The sequence below is a fragment of the Macrobrachium nipponense genome, chromosome 17, assembly GCF_015104395.2.
Source record: "Macrobrachium nipponense isolate FS-2020 chromosome 17, ASM1510439v2, whole genome shotgun sequence".
NCBI classification, from domain to species: domain Eukaryota; kingdom Metazoa; phylum Arthropoda; class Malacostraca; order Decapoda; family Palaemonidae; genus Macrobrachium; species Macrobrachium nipponense.
In genome coordinates, this window is record NC_087210.1 from 4,242,949 (window position 1) to 4,265,679 (window position 22,731).

The 22,731-nt window shown below is 47.6% G+C and overlaps 1 protein-coding gene across 8 annotated transcripts in view; it reads right to left on the reverse strand.

The window, feature by feature from the left end:
• LOC135196132 (pyruvate carboxylase, mitochondrial-like) overlaps nucleotides 1-22,731 on the reverse strand; it is a 132,829-nt gene that overhangs the window by 25,111 nt on the left and 84,987 nt on the right. For all 8 annotated transcript variants that reach the window (XM_064222660.1, XM_064222657.1, XM_064222659.1 and 5 more), the window contains one exon: nucleotides 31-193. In XM_064222660.1, coding sequence (XP_064078730.1) covers nucleotides 31-193 — 163 coding nt within the window. The remainder of the gene's footprint in view (nucleotides 1-30; nucleotides 194-22,731) is intronic.

The window sequence follows — 22,731 nt, forward strand, 5'->3', positions numbered from 1 at the left end:
CTACAAAGAAGGTTTAAAAATATTTCTAACCTCTAATCTACCAGTATCTGGCTGGAATCCCTTAGCAGGATCCTCCGTTGTAACACGACACTGGATAGCGCATCCTTGAGCTGTGATGTTAGCCTGAGTCATTCCTAATTCTGGTAGGGTCATACCTTCAGCAATACGAATTTGTGACTGTACCAAGTCAATGCTGAAAAAACAATCTTAACAACATCACAGGAACACTGAAAAAGTTTTAGGATAGTTTTCACTGACCATTTAACACATCTTAAAATTCTATATTTTTAGTGTATCATCTTACACCACTCATACCAATATAGTTCACAATCAACAAGCTTTCAATAAAATACTTTTTACTACAAAATAGTAATAATTATTTTCCAAGAATTAAGCAAATTTTTTTTTAATACATGTACTTCTGATTTTGCCACAAAAAAAATACATGAAATGCTGCAACATCTTTCCCTTGTTTCTATGTAAATGTTGTAATACCATTACCTTATACGTACTGTTTTACAGCATACTGCAAGTACCGTATATTTCGGCGTATAAGTCGACCGGAAGATAAGTCGACCCCCCTATTCTGAGTAAACTTTTATGATTTTAACTAATATCGGGTTATCATTAGTTCGACCTATTAAAATGTTCGAGGCCAACCAGACGCTCAATATAAGCAGCAGGGTAAAACGTATCATATAAAATAACCTGAATGTTATTACGGTACATATGTTGCTCTACTTAGCATATGAAATACAGGAAATATATTCGGTATATTAACAAATCTGTGTAACATATAAAAGATTATTAGAAATGACAAAACGAGAGATACGTTACTCGAGTGTAGTAATGTAAACAAATAAAGCGCTAACTAACGTTGCATAACAGCCTACGTATATATGTATGTACAAACTACCACTCAAGTTAATGTTTGATGAATTGTTTACTTCAAGTGACGATGACTCAAGTAATTTTGAAGGATTTTAAATACATATTTACCATTAAATAGAATTTGTTTTTTTATTTTATTTTATGTGATAGATAAAAGGGATTTTGACGTAGGAAAAATCTATTTCTGGGCGAGGAAGCCGTGTCGCCCAGTGAAATATGTCTGCTTTAGCACTATTTCTAGTAAAATATTGCTATAATACCAGAGAAACTGCTAAATGGACATGTCAGAAGCCTCTGACTCGCTCACCTATATAAAAGGTGTCGGTATAAAACTTGGGGCGAGTGTTAAAACACTACCACAGCAACCCCTCCAATTAGCCTTTTCCTCATCAAAAGACCCTAAATACGGGGAGCCGACCCATAGGTCACACCTAGCTACCCCGTGAAGGCGGCTGTGACGTCATACTTATCGATAGCAATGAAGCTTGGTGCACTGCAAGGGGAGGGGCGGGGAAAAAAAAACAGGGGGGGGATTTCACTGGGCGACACGGCTTCCTCGCCCAGAAATAGATTTTTCCTACGTCAAAAAATCCCTTTTCTGGGCTCAGCCGTGTCGCTCCCGTGAAATTGTACCAGAGAAACACCAAGCTACATCACTCTGAAATGAAACAGAATATTAAATTGTATAAACTAACACCATAGACCAAGTGAAATAGCAAAGAGATTTGCTGCGATAGGTAGGATGTTAATAAAACTGGCATAATGAAAATATTCATATGACACAAGGGACAGTACTATATTGATGTTGCAAGGAGGACACTGACCTCCTACAGCTATTGCCTGATATTTAAGATCCTCCAAGGACTTAAGGTAAAGCTTTGGAAAACCCAGTGCGACTGCCGACCAGTATATTTTCTTCAGATCATCAAAGTTCATATATTTGAAGAAATTTACAGAAGTTGTTATAGCCCGAATAGCACGCGCTTTGGGAAAGGACCCTGGGCTGACTTCCTTGGTAAAATACAAAAATTGCTGCGTAATGCCCTTTAGGGATATGGTACCACCACCGCCCCCACATGAAAAGGAGGGGGGGGGGGCCTTCGGAAAAGGTAGATGTGCTAGATAAATAGTCCTTAGGGGTTTTAACAGTACATAAAGATGGATGTTGCGGAAGCGGAACAACCTTCCAGGGGGATCGCCTTACCAAAGGGTTCTCATTCTTAGCCATAAAATAATTATTTGGTGAAAGCAACACGTAACCCGAGGGAAGGAATTCTATATGCCTTGGCCACTAGATAAAGATGACATTCTCCGATGTTCTGGCACCTGAAGCCAGACTTAATAAAAACAGTGCCTTACGCAAAAGGGTTTGGCAATCACATTTGAAGTTGTCTGTTTTAGAGTCTAACCTGAGACCATCGTTAAGAAACCATGACACTGACGACAGCCTTTGAATGGGCCGCAGGCATGCACAAGCCCTTGGGATTGAGGTGAAATAAGACTCAGTTTAGATTTATACCAAACCCGAGAAGAAAATTTTTTTTCGGAGCTAACTTAGTGGTTGGTTTTTATTGTGGCAACTGCAAGCCTTGTTCGAATAAAGGCCTGAAGAATGTTATAGTCACGTTCATTGTCATTACTTTGACATTGATTTCCTGAGAAATGTAGGCAATTGTTTAACTGCTGAATCATAACTGGCGAAGTGTAGATTCTCTTTTGTCTGACTCCAAGAACAGAAATCTTCTGTGGATCAATGTCCCCTACCCTCCTACCTGCAAACTTCATGAAATCCATAAAGATAGGGTTTTGTGAAGACCTGAGGAATCAGACACAGTCACCGATTGAACTTGTTGCATCAGCCTCAAGCCCGGGAGAGGGTGAGGATGAAGACCTAGTTCTAGGAGAAGGAGAAACCAATTGTTCTTGGGCCAGTAAGGAGCTATGAGAGCCAACCTGACCTTTTGCATGGATTTTCAACTTGTGGCAACACCTTCAGGAGAAGGGTTGCCACTGGAGGGAATAAATAAACCTCCCTCCACTGGTTCCAATCTATACTCAGGGCGTCCGTAGCGTATGCTAGAGGGTCCATACTTTGGGCTACGTAACAAGGCAGCTTGTGGTTTGCCCCTGTAGCGAACATATCTACTTTCAGACCCGGTACTCTTCCTACAAACAAAACCCGCTCGAAGGATTCCTGGTCCAGTGACCATTCTGGCTCCAGGGGGACTGACCGGGACAATGCGTCTGCTACTACATTGTGGACTCCTGCCAGATGGGTAGCCGATAGATGCCAGGTGTTCTTGTCAGTTAGAGAAAAAATTGCTATCACCCTGTGGTTCACATGACTGACTTGGACCACCTCTGTTTATACCATGTATCACTACTGCACTGTCGAGAGCCAATCTGATATGAGTCTCCTCCGGAGGACGGAGCTTCTTTAAGGTCAGAAACACTGCCATAGCTTCCAGGATGTTGATGTAAGCTTTTGGAACTGAGGTGACCAAGTTCCCTGAACCTTGTCGTGCTGTGAATAACCTCCCCAACCTGATAGTGATGCGACTGTATGCATCAGTAGGGACGGGGGAGGGAACTGGCAACTGTAACTCTTTGGCTAGGTTTTCGGCTATTGCCCATGGACGTAGACGTTCCTTGGGAATCAGAGGTACCCGGCGAACTTGTCGCGATACTTGGCATTGGCCTTGAACGTCAAACTCGATTGATGTCCTTGAGCTTGGCTTTCAACAGAACGTCTGCGACTGACGCAAATTGGAGCGAGCCTAGGATCGTCTCCTGATTCCTTCTCGAAGCCTTTTTTGCATTTTAAGAATTGGCTTGTTACCTTGGCATCCCCTTCCCTGATGGAATGGAAAGGTTGTGTGAATCCAAGCCCAATGGAAACCTAGCCACTGGAACTTGGATTCTGGGGCAATCGGGACTTGGTCCCTGTTGATCTTGAACCCTATATATTCCAGGAAAAGATATGACCCCATCCATGGGGGGTTGGCTTTTTCATAAACTTGTCTTTGACCATCTCCCAGATTAGCCAGTCGTTTAGGTACGCCATACTACCAATAAAACCTGAGACCTTAGCTCCTGCACCACTACCTCCGCCAGTTCCGTGAAAACCCTTTGGGCTATATTTCAGCCCAAAGGGCCATCACATCACCTTGAAGGAATAAGCTTCGTTTTACTAGTTTGAAGCCCAGGAATGGATGGGAGTGCTGAGCCGTCGGGACATGATAATAGGCGTGCTGTAAGCACCCTATAGAGGTGGGTGACGCCCCCACGGGGAAGTAAGGCCCGTACCTGAGAGATGGTCAGCCTTTAGAACTTGTCGCAAGGAATGTACAAGTTTAAAACGGGACAAGTCTAAGATCACCCTCCTTTGGTCGGTCCCTTTCTTGGGACACTGAATAGACGACTTTGAAATTTTAAGTTCTTTGTCCTGGAGACTGCTCCCTTCTGGAGAAGGTCCCTGGGGTAATCCATCAACCCTTGGGTTGGATGCTGATAGATAGATACTATGTTTTCGCCCAGCTGCTGAACTCCCAACGATGTTTAAAGAGATACAGCCTGCCTCCTATTTGAGGAACTTCATTGAGATGATGAGGGTCGGGTTTCCTTTCCTGACCATACACCTCTAGCTCGCCCTTGGGCTCCGGTTCCTCCACTCTGACGAAAGGGGGAACCTGTTGGCTAGCCGACGGCGAAAGGGAGACAAATTGAGGCTGTTGCCGAGGCTGAGTCTTAGAAGATGAAGGTTGGTGAACTTGCTGAATTAGTACAGCTTATAGCACAGGGTGCTGTTGCGGAACTTGGAAAGGTTGGTACCTTCTTTGACTTTTCCTAGTCCTAAAACTGGAGGAAGAAGACTCTTAATATCCTTTTGAAAGGGATGCCCCAACGCAATCTGATGCTTGTTATTAAAATGTGATGCCTCATTCTGAACCTCGTTTACTGCCGAAGCTGGAAGAGATCTGCAACACCCCAGATTGAGGAAGCCAGAAGCTGTTGGGTTCGTGCGATCGTAGCCTCGGATAGAAACATGCCTTCTTGCCATTTCTCTTTAGTTAACCGCAAAGCCGTACGAGGCACATTGCATGCTTAAAAGTAACTACTCCGCAATGACCTTATACAGCGGTTCATGAAGCATAATCCAGAACCGCCGGCTCCGTCAATCAACTAGAGAGTTAAGAGACCTTGCAAGACGTGTCCTAGCATCAAATCCGGCTTGGATCAGTGCGTCTGACAGAGGCGCTCACTAAACAAGTTGATTGCACAGTTTGGCTTAAGCTTGCCTGCCGAGAATGTAGCCAGCAAACTTCCCCACAAACTCTCTCTATCTTGGGGGTAGCAATGATGTGGAAATCTGTCTCGCTAAGCTGGGGCTCTTCCCGAGTAACACTGCCTGAAGGGTAATCCTGCATACCTTTGATGTAAAAGGTAAGGAGTTCCCGTCATGTTGTTACCTTAGTATTTTGAGCAGATCCCCTTCTAGGCTCCATATCTATACTTGATGAGGCCTGATTGCTAGAAAGGGATAACAGTCCTCCCTTGGAGACCTTGTCCTTTTCTAATCGAAGCTGCCTCCATAAGCCTAACATAAGCTATAAATGGTGGCCATAACCTTTCGGGAAATAACTCTAAATCCTCGAGTCTATGTGTACCACAACCTTCTACAGTCAACATCCCGCTGACAAACGGAGCGAAGTTCACTACCCTCCAAAAATCACCAGGGTGGAACGGAGGGAACGTGGACCCGTCAGGCATGCTCTGACCTTGCACCAAATTACTAGGAGGTGCCGGAACTGCCGACTCCTGTCTGAGACCTGCAATCAGGGAGTCCTGTGCACGTAAACGTTTAAAAACACCCTTTCAAACCTTGCTGCGACTGAACTGACTAAGCTAGCAAGACTACTGGCCTGATTTAAAATATTCGTGTTGAACAGGTCTTTGCCGACTAAAGGGGAACCTTCCAGCCCTCCCTACGGTACCTTATGAGGTATCCGACCTCTAGACGTTGCAGGGATGGACTTGAGGGCAAATGGGAAGAGTTTCTCTCCTTGAGGCCTTGGATCTCATCCTAGGTTTCAATTATGTATTGAAACCTCCCTTTGGCACCTGCCCAGGCCTTGGCTTTGTTGTCTTTGCAGGCTTTTTTAAGCAAGGTTTTACCCGAAGGTTTTCTCTTTAATCTAGGAATCACAGAGAAGGAATGCGACCTGGGAGGGGGCAAACCTCCTGTGAAACCCATGAAGGAATTTGGAGTAAAGGGAGAGGAAGAATCAGAGTCACTCGAGGAAAGACCCCGGTGACCAACTAGGCTAGCCTCATTAACACTGTTACCTGTAACCATATCTAGTGTAATGGGCAAATCCTCACTAGTTCAAGTGAGACTTCTTCCAAACCAAGGTCTGGCAATTCTGCCTCTTGCTGTTCCATAACTGAATCTTGAATTTATTTGATAATTGGTGCTGCGACTTTTGGGTCAACGTATCCGGCAGCTTTCTTTCCCGGCTGGAGAGGCTGCCATATCTTGAGGTAGCATAAAAAGGCTTAGCTACCCCTACGTTCTGTCCAAAACCTCCAACCCAGACCTTGAGGGTGGAGAGTGCAGCATGCTTAACAGACTGCTCTGTCTGTAATGCAAGGAATGTGTCAATTTCGAGTAAAAAATGATATTGTTATGATACAATAAAGTTTCATACATACTTACCTGGCAGATATATACATAGCTAAGACTCCGTCGTCCCGACAGAAATTCAAAATTTCGCGGCACAAGCGCTGCAGGTAGGTCAGGTGATTCTACCGTCCTGCCCTGGGTGGCAGGATTAGGAACCATTCCTGTTTTCTATCATATTTTTTCTCTTCCACCTGTCTCCTTGCGGGGAGGCTGGGTGGGCCCTAATCGATATATCTGCCAGTAAGTATGTATGAAACTTTATTGTATCATAACAATATCATTTTCATACAATCAACTTACCTGTCAGATATATACATAGCTGATTTGGCACCCTTCGGTGGGGGTAGGGTAAGAGACAGCTTACTCAATATGGGAATAGACAGGTAAACAACATATGTTGTAGGTATAAATAAAACCTTGGTTCCTACCTGATAGGTGGTAGACTTCGTGGGTGTTTGCCCAGTAGTCTGCATCACCTCAAGAAACTTTAGCGAGATATGTGATCTATGGCCAAGAGTTCTTGTGGGTCTGCCGAAGGGGTCTTATCCACTTACTCGGCAGAGCCTGAAAGGACTTTGTCAATGGGTGCTGATCCACTTATATGACAATACACCTTATGAAGGAGCGCAACACCGATCCCGATCAACCTGATCCTAACACGAGGTTCGCGCTCAAATTGGAAAGAGTTATCCCCACACTCCTTTCAAAAACCCCAATAATTTCACTAAGTTAAAAAACTTTAACTCAAAGTTAAGGATCAGTGTCGGCTCCTTATCCCAGTAACGTATCCGCAGAAACGTATAAACCAAAAGAGAAGGATCTCTCGTAGGTTAACTGACATCCTTTGTGTGAAGTGAAGTCAACACAGAGTGCCTCTACCGTACAACACAGCTAATATGTCTTATATGACATATTGTTATGTAAAGAACAAGAATTTGCAAAAGCGCGCACTTCCTGCGCTTTTATTCTCAGCTGTTTGAAGGAATCAAGTCACTAATGAAGTGCTTAGGAGATCTCCATGTTTCAAAGAAGACCAGGGCTTTCTTGAAATGGATCTCACCCGACTGAAGCCTGAAGCCTGGCAGGAACCTCGCGCCTGGCTGGTTGCTTCGCTCTTGGTTGGCGCCTAGCGCTTGTCTGGTACCTTTCGCTTGACTGGCGCCTCGCATCTGGATGACGCTTCGCGTCTTAGCTGGAGATTCGCGCCTAGAGCCTGGCTTGCTGCCTGCCTGGCTGGCGCTTTGTTGTGCTGGCTGGCGCCTCGCACCTGCCTGGAGCTTCGCGCCTGGCTGGCGCCTTGCGCCTGGCTGGCGTCTAGCTCCTGTTGGAGTGGCGCCTTGCGCCTGCCTGGAGCTTCGCGGCTGGCTGCACCTCGCGCCTGGCTGGCGTCTCGCGCCAGGTTGGCGCTTTGTGCCTGCCTGGCGCCTCGCGCCGCTGGCTGGCGTCTCGCGCCAGGTTGGCGCTTTGTGCCTGCCTGGCGCCTGCGCCTGCCTGGAGCTTCGCGCCTGGCGGCGTCTCGGCGCAGGTTGGAGTGGCGGCCTTGCGCCTGCCTGGAGCTTCGCCGCTGGCTGGTACCTCGCCGCCTGGCCGGCTCGCTCCTGCCTGGCGCCTCGCGCCTGGGTGGCCTCCTCCCCACTTGCCGGAGCTTCGAGCTCGGTAGAGTCTCGAGGATGTCTGGCATGTCCACATCGGACACTCTTATCTGTCCTATATGTTCGCATCTAGCGCATCTGTGTCAGGTTGTAGGCCCGGTCTTTCTCCTCATCAGACAATGACAGTGTTCTTGGGGCTGTCTGCAGGTTTCTTCTTCCTTACTGACTGTGTCAGAAGGTCTTGAGTCGCCTTCTCAGTTAATGAACGAGAAATGTCCTTCACTACTGAGAAGGGAACAAAAAGTCAGACAAAGGCGAGTACAGAAGCGCTGCCCTCTGAGCGTGGGAGACCGCTTTGGTTAAAAAGACACTATATACTGTCCCCTCTTTTTAAGAAGACCTGCTCCAAACAAAGAGGAGATCTCAACCGAGCCATCCTGAACCGCTTTGTCTATACAAGACAAAATACACAGAAGGACTTCTGGTTCGAGTCCTTCAGAATCATGGGCTTTCTTGGACATCACCCCAAGGGACCAATCTAGAAGTTGAAAACTTCCAATACATGAAAGAGTCCCTTGAGGAGATGGTCCAGTTCTGAAATGCCCCAAGTTATACGGGCAGAGTTCAAACCTTGTCTACTGAAGCGTCAACTAAGGTCGAAAAGTCCGCTTCTGACGTAGACGGAAGAGAAATACCCCTATTCTCTCCCGTCTGATATCAAATGCCTCTTTTACCAGCTAGTCTCGCTGGAGGCATGCAGAAGACCGTTCTAACTAACACCTTCTTCAACTTCATCCAAGAGTCTAAAGACTGAAGAGCCCTCTTCATCGAAATGGCGGGCTTCATTCTAAGAAAAAAACGAAGATTTCTTCGTCTTTGCACTCGAGAAAAGAGAGCGCGGAGAAGGAGGAGAGGCAGGAGTCAAGTCGTCTCCATACTCCTCTAGAAGCAAGGCTGTCAAAACATTATAGTTCGACAGTCCTTCTCTTCCTTGAAACTCCTCCTCCGAGCTTACTTCTAACTCGGGGTCTAGATGAGTCTCCGTTGCTAAATTCAGTACGTCTTTCCTCTGGAGGGAGACAAAACTCCTAAAAGGAGAGGGGCTAAGGGAATGATATTCCTTCCTCTTCCCCAGCTTTAATAGTTCCCCTGGAAGGCGCCAACAGCCCAGGCCTTCTTCTCCATAAATGGATGGACGCTTCCCGCTTGGATGACGCTTCTAGTCAGCCAAGCGTCCTGGCTGACGCCTCCCGTTTGTGTGGCTGCTGACGTCTGGATGACGCCTCGCGCCTGGAAGACGCTTCGCTCTCAAAAGGCGTCCTAACTGGCGCCAAAATTTTGGTTGGAGCCTCGCGTCTAAAAGCAGCTTTAAAAGACTATTCATGTCTTGACGACGTCTCACGTCTCTCTGGCGTTACGTGTCTTCCGTAAGAAATTCTCCCGATCTCGCTCTCGAAACCGAAGCCTCTGCGATATGTTTGGAAGCTTCACGTCTGCATGACGCCTCTCGCTTCGCAGGGGAGAGAGGACGAGACTTCTTGATTGGAAGCGCAACGTCCTTCCTACGAGGCGCTAACACTCCCACCAAAGAGGCCAGTTGCTCTTGTACTGGCAAGATAATCTTCCTTGAAGCTTTTCCCACGTCATCTTCAATCGGGGGAGAAGTAGGAAAAGGAAGCAGTCTATAGGAAGCCTGTTCGTCTTCTCACAACTCTTCCCAATAAATGTTAAACATGTTAACAGTTATTATCGTCGATCGAGAAGGATCTCTTTGTTTAACGCGAATAGGAGCGAAAAAAGATTCTCGATGCTCTATGCGATATGAGAGTCGTGAAAAAAAAAAAAAAAAAAAAAAAAAAAAAAAATGGAAATGGCCTAAGTGATTAAATGGGTAACGAAATCAGGAACGAATCTTGCCGTTACCGAGCTTGGTGTCGAGAGTCTACTGGACTCCTAGGTTAATAAAACTCGCTAAAACGAGAAAATCTTGGATGGTGCTCTTGGCTCACTGCGCCAGGCTGGCGCTTCTGGCGCAAATTTTGCGCCAGGCTGGCGCTTCTGGAGCATTGCGCCAGGTTGGTACTTCTGGCGCGTTGCGCCAGACTGGCGCTTTCTTCTAATTCTTTTTATGTTATGTGCCAGAACAGCTGTGCCTTTATGGTACCCGACATCCTTTCACATGTTAAATTCCGTCGTTAGTAGGCAAAAAACTTTTGGATATGCGTAGTATAGTCCATTCAGGAGGGAAACAAGTTCTGTCCCAAAGAGAATGTTTCCCATCCGACTCATCCATCTTCGTATGAGCAGGTACGCTAATAAGCTATGCTTTCGTAAGCCTGAGAGCATTAGAAATAATATAATGTTCTGCTGCGATAGAATCCTTAATAATGTTACCTACGGTAAACAGCATTGAAAGGTTGTACTACTCTCTTATTGAAAGCTTCTTAGCAAAAGGCATACAATATTTTATTTAGTTAGCTTAATTATCCCCTCAATCCGAGGTTAAGACCGCGATTGTAGGGGAGAGATACGGAAAGTTTATTCCCTCCCGCAGGAGAGAGAGAGATTCGCCCGACCGCTCATGACTGACACCTACATGGTACTGACAGTAACTGGCATAGGCGTACTGCGTTGGTCTCAGGCTCTCAGCGAAAGCAGTCCCCGCTTACTCTTCCAGAGTTGCCAGCTACTCCAATTAATAAAGGAATTTAATAAAATTATTATCGAACTTCAGGAAGTTCTTATTAAGCATATTTTAAGCGAAACAATGTACTTCGATAAATCTAGAAGCTAAGTAGGTGTAGTCTTAACAATCCCTTTAAGCGTAGTCCTTCCTAGGAAAGACGTAGAAGGATACTTTGTAATTGAGTTGCACAGAAAAAGAAGTAACTACGGTATGTGTTTATGAATTGACCGTATCGTATTCTCATACAGCAGAAACTCTACTACCTTCTACTATCTTCGTTCTTTTCGTTAATAGAACGATAGAAAGTATATATATATTATATATATATATCCTTAAGGAACGAAGTTAATCAAGGAACTCTTTAAATCTTCGTGATTTCTTCATAAATCGCGGAAGAGACAGAATTCCTGTTCATCACTAGGGTTTACGGAAGGAAGTAGATATTTTCTATCCGCCATCATACCCAAACATCGATGAGATCTTATTAAGAAAAACGCCCAAAGCTCTTGCCTCCTAAAAACGAGGAAGAGCATGGATGAAGGAGAGAGTCCGCATTGAGAGGAACTGCCTAACAAAGGAGTCTTCTGAATAATGAAAAGGGGCTTCCTCTTAGTATCAGAATCCTTCTGACAAAAGCAACGGGGGGGGCCCGGGGGGGCGCCTGTGCGACATCTTGCACATTTGCCAGGGGAAAGTTGTTCAAGTTAAAAATTCAAAGAGGAGTCTCGCGATGACCTCTCTCTCTAATGAAGATTTTTGAAATCTTCTGACGCCTGGCGTCTGGATCCTTGCGCCTAGCGCCTAGCGTCTGGATAGTTCCGCGCGCCTGAATGTTCCGCACGGGCTAGAAAGGAGACTCGCTCCTGGAACGTTCCGCTTGCGTGGAAGGTCCCGTGCGCCCTAATAGATCCGAGCGCCTCTAGTCTTGTTATACGAGCCTCTTGCCAGAAAACGTTCAATGGAAGTATCCTTCTGATTGCCATTCTCCTATAAGGTTCCTTAGTTAAGCCGCCTGTTTTCTCTTTGAAGGCGCCTTGCGCCAAGAAAAAGTTCTGGAACGCGGCTCTCACTCCGTTGCTGGAACGCGGCTCGCGTTTATCTGTATGAACGAGGCTCGCGCTAGTCTGATGGAACGCGGCTCGCGCTAGTCTGTTGGAACGCGGCTCGCTGCTGGCTGTTGGAACGTGGCTCGCGCTAGCTTGCTGGCTGGCTCTCAGCCTCTCGCTCAGTGAGTCAGTGTTCTCTTATTCAGAGAACGAGCCAGATCGTCCGAACTTCTAACATGTACATTCTTCGTCTTTTCGGATGTAAGATGAAGAAACGGAAGAACAGACGCACTTTTTAAAGGCTGCCTTTGCAATGGCTATCCCTGGCAGTCTGGGACGTTTTACAGATCCCGCCGAGGGAACGCCCGATCGGTGGGGATTCTCCATAACCTCCGTAAGGCTTTCGACTTTCCTTTCTCCTCTGGGCTTGTGAGTTTGGAAGAGGTCTAGGCCTGAGAGCGAGACAGAGCCGAATCGAACGCACCCTCTACTAATTAGGACGCCTTTCAATGGCGAACTTGGCAGTCTGGGACGATCTACAGATCCTGCCGCGGGGACGACCTGATCGGTGGGGATTCTCCATAACCTCCGTAAGGCTTGTTTCCGACTTTCCTTCTCCTCTGGGTATGTGAGCTTGGAAGAGGTCTAGGCCTGGGAGCGAAACAGAGCCGAACAGAACGCACCCTCCACTGCACTACACGTAAAATCAACTTCTTACCTTTCAATAGCTCGTATTTAGAGCTACCTTCCTTTGTCTTCAAATTGCAATATGAATTTGAAGATTCTGTGAAGTAAGAAGGAGATGAGGATACACTACTAGTAATGTTAATGCTCTAACTGCTCGTTAGTACGAGAGCTATATAAACTTCTAAAGGAAGCGTAACTATTCTTTCCTTACATCGTCAAGAAGGAAGTTAGCTCAATCAATTCTAACATTTACTACACGTTATTATGAATAAATATTAAAATTTTCCTTCTTGCAAACTATGTGATTGTCTACCGAACAAAAGTTCGGTAGTTACACGTAAACAATTCTTCGAAATTTTCGAAGCCAAAGTTATCAAAAACAAATTAATATGCGTATGCCGAACCAAAGATCCAGTACTTCCCTGCAAAGATAGCCCAGAAGATCGATGGCGATGAAAATCCAAAATCAAGTCAGGAGGAACTGCAAACGTTGTTACATTTCCAAGCGACAGAAAAAATATGATAGAAAACAGGAATGGTTCCTAATCCTGCCACCCAGGGCAGGACGGTAGATCACCTGACCTACCTGCAGCGTGTGCCGCGAAATTTGAATTTCTGTCGGGGACGACGGAGTCTTAGCTATGTATATATCTGACAGGTAAGTTGATTGTATGAAAATAATATATATATAAAAAATATATATATGTATATATATATTCATATATTTACGTCCCGGGGACTATAATAATTAAAACCACCCGGAGCTGTATGACCCGGAGTGGGGGGGTACACGAAGTAACCCGGGACGGCCACATGAACTCGCAAGTTCCATGGCAAAAAAGAAAAGAAAATAAAAATATATTATAAAAATACATATATGTATATATATTCATATATTTACGTCCCGGGGTACTATAATAATTAAAACCACCCGGAGCTGTATGACCCGGAGTGGGGGGTACACGAAGTAACCCGGGACGGCCACATGAACTCGCAAGTTCCATGGCAAAAAGAAAGAAATAAAATAAAAGGGAGAAATAAAAAAAAAAAAAAACAAATATAATATCTCCGCCTACGGAAGAGAAACTTCCGTAAACATAGCCCTCAACGACTACCGGAGAGGCCTGAATCTAAATCCGCCTTATGCGGAGAGGGAATGTTTTAGGCGGATGGATGTAAGCTCCGGAAGCTGAAAGAAGCAGAGCGCAACAAATCCACGGAAGCCGAGGCTGAATACGCAAAGCAATCAACAACTCCGGAGGCGGTCGGCTGAGAAGCGACACCCACCCAACCTAAGGTCCTGGAGGACCCTCTACACACCCCCCCCCCCTCTGCTGATGGGAACGGCTGTCAGCGACAACCGAGGCGAGAGAGCACCCAACTACTGGGGCCCCACGTGAGGGGGAGGGAAGGAGGGCTGATGGGTGGTACGATCACGTGATCAGCGTATCCTCGCAAATAAAAGATTACGAGGAAAACGCAGGCATAGCCTATGTAGGCTAACCGACCTAACATCCAAAATATACATAGACAAAATAAAATCATGCTTTAACACGGGGGAAATGAAAATAAACTGTCGTAAAATATAAAACCGCAATGAAGGCCACTCGATAACAGTGGGCGCAAAAGGGGAAAAACTACTTGCTTACTGACAAAACGATAAGAAACGAAACAAAGGCAAGCTGACGAAAAGAAAAAAGGGAAAATTCTTGAATGAAATAGGACGGTGGATAAACGCGAAGCACGAAACAAAGAAACGTGCTCGAAAGAAGACCCCCGTGAAAAACGTGAAAATAATGAAAATAACAAAACATAAATGGAAATCGGATCGACTAAAAACTGCCACCCAAGAATAAATAAATAAATATATACATACATATATATATATATATATACATATATATATATATACATATATACATACATACACATACATACATGTACTGAAATATCACATGTTACAAGCAGAGAGGAAGACTACTCGAAGTCGGTACAATTCAAGCGTAAATCGGTACAATTCAAGAGTAAGCCGTAAAGGCGACTTGCCGCCCGCCCCCTATTTAAAAGTGACGCCTAATAAAATCCTAAATAAAGGCAAAACGATAGGCAAATTCACTCCCTAAATATTGAAAAAGGGCGGAACCAGTACTTAACTTGGGTGAAGAGGTAGATGACGATCCGTAACCAGAAAAATCAAAAATAAAAAGAACAAATAGTAATATTCGAACGTGCGAACACGGAATGGCTATCGAAAAGTATGACGTCACAGCCGCCTTCAACGGGGTAGCTAGGTGTGACCTATGGGTCGGCTCCCCGTATTTAGGGTCTTTTGATGAGGAAAAGGCTAATTGGAGGGGTTGCTGTGGTAGTGTTTAACACTCGCCCCTCCCCCAGTTTTTATACCGACACCTTTTATATAGGTGAGCGAGTCAGAGGCTTCTGACATGTCCCAATTTAGCAGTTCTCTGGTATTATAGCAATATTTTACTAGACATAGTGCTAAAGCAGTACCATATTTCACGGGAGCGACACGGCTGAGCCCAGAAAGATGTTATACCATAAATGTTTTTGAACAATACCCCGGTAAATAGAAAACTGTCAGAGTGAACGCATCCTTCTCAACTACGGCACTACAAATGACTACGCAATGTTTACACTTATTCTGCGATTGGGGTTTCTTCAAGTTACTTTGATTTTTTTCATTTTATTTAAGGTAATGGATGTTCTAATGCATTATTATTGTCGTATTACAGTGTGAAATGTTTTTAATGTGACAATTTGTCGAAAATTGCATTTTTCCTAACTATACAAACCTGAGGTCCTTTAACAATAGGAAGGTAACTAGCGGCAGCTGGAACGGTCGTAAGCTTCGAACAAGGGGGAGAGCGGTAGTTAACTGCTTGTCCGATGCCGCGCAGCGCCCGCGCGCCCGAGAGGTGAAGAATCACTTTTGCTTTAGGCCCATGCAAAAAGTTGCAGAGTGAGGGGTGGCATGAGGTGGGACTATATGTAAAGGACCTCAGGTTTGTATAGTTAGGAAAAATGCAATTTTCGACAAATTGTCATTTGTTCCGATACGTAATACAAACCCTCGGTCCTTTAACAATAGGAAGACTCACTTCTTGGTGGGAGGAATCTGAGTCTTTTTGGTGAACAGACTGGTGTTCGTCCAACCCTGAGCAGTGCATCCCGGGTTCGTAAGAGCACGGGAGGGCAATCCAAACCTCATGTCCGATTGATCGGGGTGTGCACCGCAGGATCAATGGTCAGACCTCTGGGCCAAGTACTAAGAGAGAGGCAAGCGTATCTCTTCGTACCAGCAAGCAAGAACTTGTTCCTGTTTGCAAGAGACAATCATAAAATGATGGGTTTGTCTCAAATTGGCATCCACTTCCTCCCCCTTGTTGGAGGAAGTGGTGGATATTTACTCCTATCCCTACTGAAAGGGATAGGATGGTGCTCTATTGAGTAGCTCACCTGCATCTCGTCCTTACCCAGCAGGGTGACGACCGTGTCCCTCTACCCAGAGGTAGAGGGAAGAAAAAGATGGGAAGAGGAGCCAGTCACACACTCATTCCTCATCCATTCTTACGGTCACACCAGGACTTGATGCTGTTCAGCCTGCGAGGGTCTGGGTTAACTACACAACGTGTTGAGCAACCACCACGGTTTCCCAAGGAAAAAAGATCCAAGGAACTGTGGGCAATATCCCGAAGGTAGAAGGAGGTGCATGCGGTCCGGTTGGACCAGGCGCCTGCCTTCATTACCTGCGCCACGGAGAAGTTCTTGCGGAACGCGAGAGAATGATGAAGAGGCGTCCACACTCATCCTGGGTGTCGAGTTTCTTCAGACAGCTCCGTCATGCCTTCACAGGACAAAGCAGCATAGCCTTCGTTCGGACGGTGAAGTCCATTAGGGAGGGTATTGTGAAGGACTCGAACCAATCGTCAGTTACCGAAGGGTTCTGAGTCTTCGCGCTACGAAGATCGGTACGAAAATCGAGCGTCACAAATCCCCATCCCTTTGTTGCTTGACTTCTCGAGAGAAGTCATGCAGTTACCTAAGACGAAAAGAAGGGGATAGTCATATGACCTATCCCTCTTCTCGACTTTGGTTATGTACAGTACTCATACTGACAAGCTATTAAGACGAAGTAATGATTGCTCTGGAACAACCGAACTAAGTCCACAGCATAGTTCGTAACTGACTCGGGCGCTCTGACAGCCCTGCCGACTGACTGGTTCGGAATCAGTAGAGGCAAGTTTGTCCAAGCATCCGGGTAAGTCACGTGACCTTTGCCCTTTAAAGAGTTATGCTGAGAGACTAAACAAATAAAATATTTGTTAGTCAATGATGCCGGACGGCGCGGCGATGATTCTCTTAATGCATAAGCTCAAAAGGCGAAAGTCAATTGCCTTCAAAGACCGAGGTCCCTGATGGCAAGAAAATCTCATAGACGTTGAATCTCAGCTTAACGAGAAACAACACTATGTGACGTTGAAGATGAAGGTAGGCAATGAATGCAACCTACGTCTTCTAGCTGAATCGAGAGAAGGAATCTCAAGATTCTAAACCTGTGCTTACAAATGACTGAAAACGCTAACCGCCATTTCATTGCTGTCCGTTGTGCAATGAAAGCGGGGCGTTCTTCAGTAATGAAACACAGGGGAGAGCCGCCTGAAGAACTGCTTCTCATGGGCTGAACGTTTGGAAGTAGAGCTGGCAGGTGTGGGAGTAGGCGATGTCTTTCAATACATCTGCTAATCCGGGGTGAACAATGAACAATTGCACACCTCCGAATACAAGATATTTTGAGGACAAACTCAGATTCCGCAAAAATCATTCGCATTATCGATAATACGATGCATCCGCAAGAGAACTATTACAGAATTCTGTTACCGTGCGGTAAACAGAAAGATGAGAGTCGAAAAGATATCTCTGTTTAAAATTCTCGCAATACCGAAGACGATGAATACTAGCGTCACAGCAGTAGATGGTCATTCATGTATGCGAGAATCCCCGTTAATCAGAGACTTAAGTCCGTGATTGTTGGGCAGAGATACGGTTGGTATTCAATCAAAGCAGGTGAGAAAGACATAACCAACCGTCCATCTCAAAGCGGCAGCTGGTACTGAAATGCCTCGGGCAATTCAATACGCAGTAGCTGTCGCTGACTCGTCATCCTGAGTTGCCAAGTAATCCTTTCCACGAAGGAATGCGTTCGGCTAGAACCACCGAGCATAAAAAGATATGCTCGAGCAATTATATATCGAAACGAATTTCGGTAAATATAAAAGCTTAAATGGTGTTGTTGTGACACCATAAGTATATAAAATTGAAACTGGAAACTCCTGGGAGGTTGCAGGCAACCCGAGTTGCAGTTCAATTAGAATACTTTTCGTCTAAGTCGCAATCCGTAGAATAACCAGGATATGCGCCTACCCCTCGGACCATTCAACTGCTTAGCAGAATCATGTCGCGAGGTTAATATACGTAGTATATTTATAGGATTCTGAACAACGATCTCCATCCTAAATTATTTCCTTCAAGAAAACAAAATAAGGATTGGAGATCGACCACCTTCGGTCTCTATCAAAGAGAGTGAAGAAGTCTTCCTCGAAGGAAACTTCAATGGTGAACAGAATACTAAGACGATAGTTCAAGCCAAACTGGATATTCCCGTCCGTTCTTCTCTATTCCAGGTTGGTCGCCTACTGTGAGATAGTCTTCTTTCAGCAGCAGTCTTCTTCCTAATGCTAGAAATTCCAGGAATTCGAGCATAGGCGAGGTTCCCGATATCGTGTAACATATCGGGGATTCTCGTCTCGCTCACTTTGGACCGTGGTCTCGCCTAAGTGTTTGGGGATCGTAAGAAACTCTAACACTCTGAATGCGCTAGAAATTCCGTAGAATTCTAAGCAGTCTGCGAAACCCCCACCGAATTCGTCAAACGATATCGGCTGGTGGTCCTCTCGATTCCCGTAGAAATCGAGAATGGGGCAGGATCCCTCCTCAACGACCGGGGCTTACGTCAGGTAGGACCCGAAGGTCCCCCCGGTAGCGCAGTGCCCAACGTGGAATCCTACAGAGAAATCTCTGTAGGATCCCTCCCCTTTCCCTCGTAGCCGTAAGGAGAGAGGGAATGGGGGAGGAATTGGATACTCGCTCGCCTTCCCAGTGGAACTAGCAGTTGGAGAAGAGTAGGAGCAGCCATCGCCTTGCGGCGATGGCCTCTCAGAGTCTGGGAAAACGTATCGTCAGGAGAAAACGTTTTCCCCGAGGAGGGTTACGAACTCTCACTGTAGGTAAGGGTCTGCCGCCACTGTGAACGTCGTCTGGGTGGGGCTGATCGACACCTGACAGGAGAGAGCCGATACCGTCCTCCGACTCATTCCAGTCCTCGTCGAGGTCGAAACCTCTCAGGAGACCGAAGGAGTATTTAAATACGGTGTCCGAAGACACGAGAGAAACGCCGCTGTCGCAGTAGAGGAGGTGGAAGTAGCTTGATCGACCGGCCAGAACTGAGAGAGCCTTCTTGTCCGGAGACGAGAGACTCTGGTTCAAGACAGGATCGGCAAGCTCCGATCGCGGCAAACCACCCACCGTCGGTTTGGGTTCCCTCTCGGGCCCCAAAACGACTCGAGCAAGAGACATGGGCTCTGCTGGTGGGAGCGGCGATCCTTCCCCCAGGTCGTTGTGCTGACGAATCAGTGCAATAACCTGGGCAAAGTTACTCTGAATCTCGGAAGTTACAGCGTCTTGAGGAGTAGGACCATCCAGTCCCTCCAACAAGAGCAGCTCCCAGGACCCTCCTCCTTCAGCAGAAGGACCAGCAACAGATCCCTGACAGTTGCCTCCAATCACTTGCGCGTACGTCCTGGTTGGTCCTAAGACCATACCTGGCACGTGCGGCGTCGTGACGGGATCGTGAGCGGCGCATCTCTCACGATCACTCCTATATACCTCGCTCTTCCTGGCGTATGCCGAGGAAGTTGAAGGTATCGGAGAGACAGAACTGACGCTAACCCCTCCCCCCTCTGACTGTCGCCTCCAATCACTTGCGCGTACGTCCTGGTTGGTCCTAAGACCATACGTGGCACGTGCGGCGTCGTGAAGGGATCGTGAGCGGCGCACCTCTCACAATCACTCCTAGCTACCTCGCTCTTCCCGGTGTAGCCCGAGGAAGTTGAAGGTAGTGGAGAGACAGACCTGACGCTCCCCCCCCGCTCGCTGGCAGGACCAGCGTACGTGGGGGGCTGCAGCCGATCACCAACCCGCGGTGGGGATCGATCTGCAGGCCTGGCCGTGCCGCTCACCTGTGGCGAGCGGCTCGACTGAGCACGTCGACCCCGGTCCCGTGCGTCAGACGAGCTGCTGCTGGTCACCGTATCCGCCCGGTCCCTGTGGGAGCTGCGGTCAGGTGACCTGCAGAGCTCACTTTTGCGGTGAGACCGGTGAGCGTCCTCGCGGCACGTCAGACCGCTGGTACCAGCCGAGGCTGGTACCGTCGGTCGAGGGGACCTGGGGGACCCCTTCCCAGCCTCAACCCGTGGCCGGTCAGAGACCGTCACGTGCACCCGAGGTACCGGCTGGTCGCTACGAGAGCGGCCGCTGGCCTGGCGAGAGTCACCTGAGCGCTTCTCTACAGTCTTCTGCTCCGTGCCTCGGTCATGACGCTGAGCGAACTCAGGCGTCTTAACTTTGGCTGCATGGTCACCCGAAGGAGACCGTACACTCGGAACTTCTCGCGGACGAGAAACCGAGCCGGTACCTGGCTTAGCAGCAGAGCTGCCAAGACCAGGCGAGGGTGTACCAGCGGTAGCCAGCACACCCTTGGTCCCCGTCTTCTTCTTCTTCTCAGAAGGGGAGACGGGCCCCGTTCCCGAAGGAACAGGAGGACCAGCAGAAGAACCCCCCCCGTCACACCTGAGTGTGACGAGCCCTTCGAAGTTCCCGAAGGAGTCTTCTTAGGGGGAATATACCAAAACCCGGTTACCAGCTGGTCGCTGCGAGAGCGGCCGCTGGCCTGGCGAGAGTCACCTGAGCGGTTCTCGCCAGCCTTCTGCTCCGTGCCGCGGTCTTGGCGCCGAGCGAACTCTGGCGCCGAAACTTTGGCTGCACGGTCTCCCGAGGGAGAGCGTACACTCGGGATCTCCCGCGAACGAGAGACCGAGCCGGAACCTGGCGTAGCGGCATCGCCGCTAGCACCAGGCGAGGAAGTACCAGAGCTAACCGATACTCCTCTGGTCCCCGTCTATCTCTTCCTTACGGAAGGGGAGACGGGCCCCGCTCCCGAAGGAGCAGGAGGACCAGCAGAAGGACCCCCCGGGCCCTTAGAAGTTCCCGAAGGAGACTTCTTAGGGGGGGGAGGCAGCCTTCTTCTTCTTTGGCTTATGGGCCTTAGAAGTCGAAGGGGAAGAGGCAGCAACAGACGAAGACGAAGATGACACCTTCCTCTTCTTCGTCAGCTCACGCAGGACAGTCGTCAGGTCCTCCAATCCAGGCCGGAGTCGGGCCTATTGCCGAAGCAACACAGGCCCGACTGCACCTGTCCGGAAGGACCTGGGACTGGGGAAGACACACCATGGGCAGGACCAGCATGGACAGGCGCAGGAACCAGGAGCGACAGGAACAGCAACCAGCTCAGGAGCGGCAGGAACAGCGGCAACGGTAAACACAGAAGGGACAGCCAAGCCAGTAGCGGGAACCACATCAGAGACAGGTACGGCAGGCCCAGCCATCGCCTCGTAGAATCATCGGCAGCCAGCGGGAACCTGGTACTGGCGGCCGTCCAGGGGCGAGCTGCTGGAACAGAGGAAGTCTGGGGCAGGCAACACGAAGAAAACACAGGCGGCGGCGGCATACCCCTCCTCAGTACGGCGGCGACCGGCCCTAGAAGCGGCAGACGGCGTCACGACACAGCATGGGGAGTGTAGACCAGCGGGGGGAAGGCAGCATAAGCGGGCCTGAAGGTTGTAGTGGAGACCACTCCAAGGTCACCGCCCCAGACCTCGCTAGACGCTGCAGCAGATCGTGGATGCTAGGCACGCCCTGCAGCCGCAGTGGCACATACCTGTCCAAGGTCGTCTCCCACGGATGTAGCACCTGCGGTAGCACAGACAGATTAGTAAGAGGGGTTCCTTCACGCACGGGGGGGGAGACATGCCCCAACCCCACGAACGGAAGGAGACCCCAAATACAAAATACGAGGAAGCTGAGCGGGGGGCAGGAAAGAAGACGAAGAATCGGATACCAAGGGAGTCGCGGGAGAGCTTTCCGACGACTTCCTGGCAGACCTTCGCTTCCCCTACCCCCGCACAGCAGTGAAAAGTAATATGAAAATGAAACAGAATACTGCACTTGCGATTCACTTCATAGAACTTAAAGGGGGAAAGATCAATTCCCGGGTAAGAGCGGAAACTTGATCCATAATAATATGATGCTATAATAAATATATATGAAAATGAACAATACTGCACTTGCTATTTTCACTTTCACAGCAATAAATCTTAAGGATTAATTCCCGGGTAAGAGCGGAAATTGATCCAAAATTAAATTTGATGCAATTAATAAATGAAAATGAAAAGAAAACTGCATTGCGAATCCACTTTCATTGCATTCTATTCATACAAAATAAGAGGTTCGTGCCGAGCGCAATCAAGCTCTCGGCAACGAACGCACAGGGCAAAAATATAATGAAAAAGAGTACTTACATCTTTCAATTACACACTTTCGCCCAAAATACATGACTCGGCGCGAGTGCGCCCGCCCTCGGCACCGAGACATAATTCAAGGGTTCAATTCATGAAAAGAGCGGAAATCGCCGTCTCTACGGCGATAGCTCCATGTTGATTCATAATTAAGTAATGAAAATGAAAACAGTGTACTTACAGTTTCATTTTCAAGTCAAACAAACCATTAGTAGAAAACACAATATAAACAAAGCATACGACGATGAAGCGGGCAGAGAGCGATGACGAACACGTCCTTCACACCCGCGGCCGAAAGCAAAAGTGATTCTTCACCTCTCGGGCGCGCGGACGATCGGACAAGCAGTTAACTACCGTTCTCCCCTTGTTCGAAGCTTACGACCGTCCCAGCTGCCGCTAGTTACCTTCCTATTGTTAAAGGACCAAGGGTTTGTAT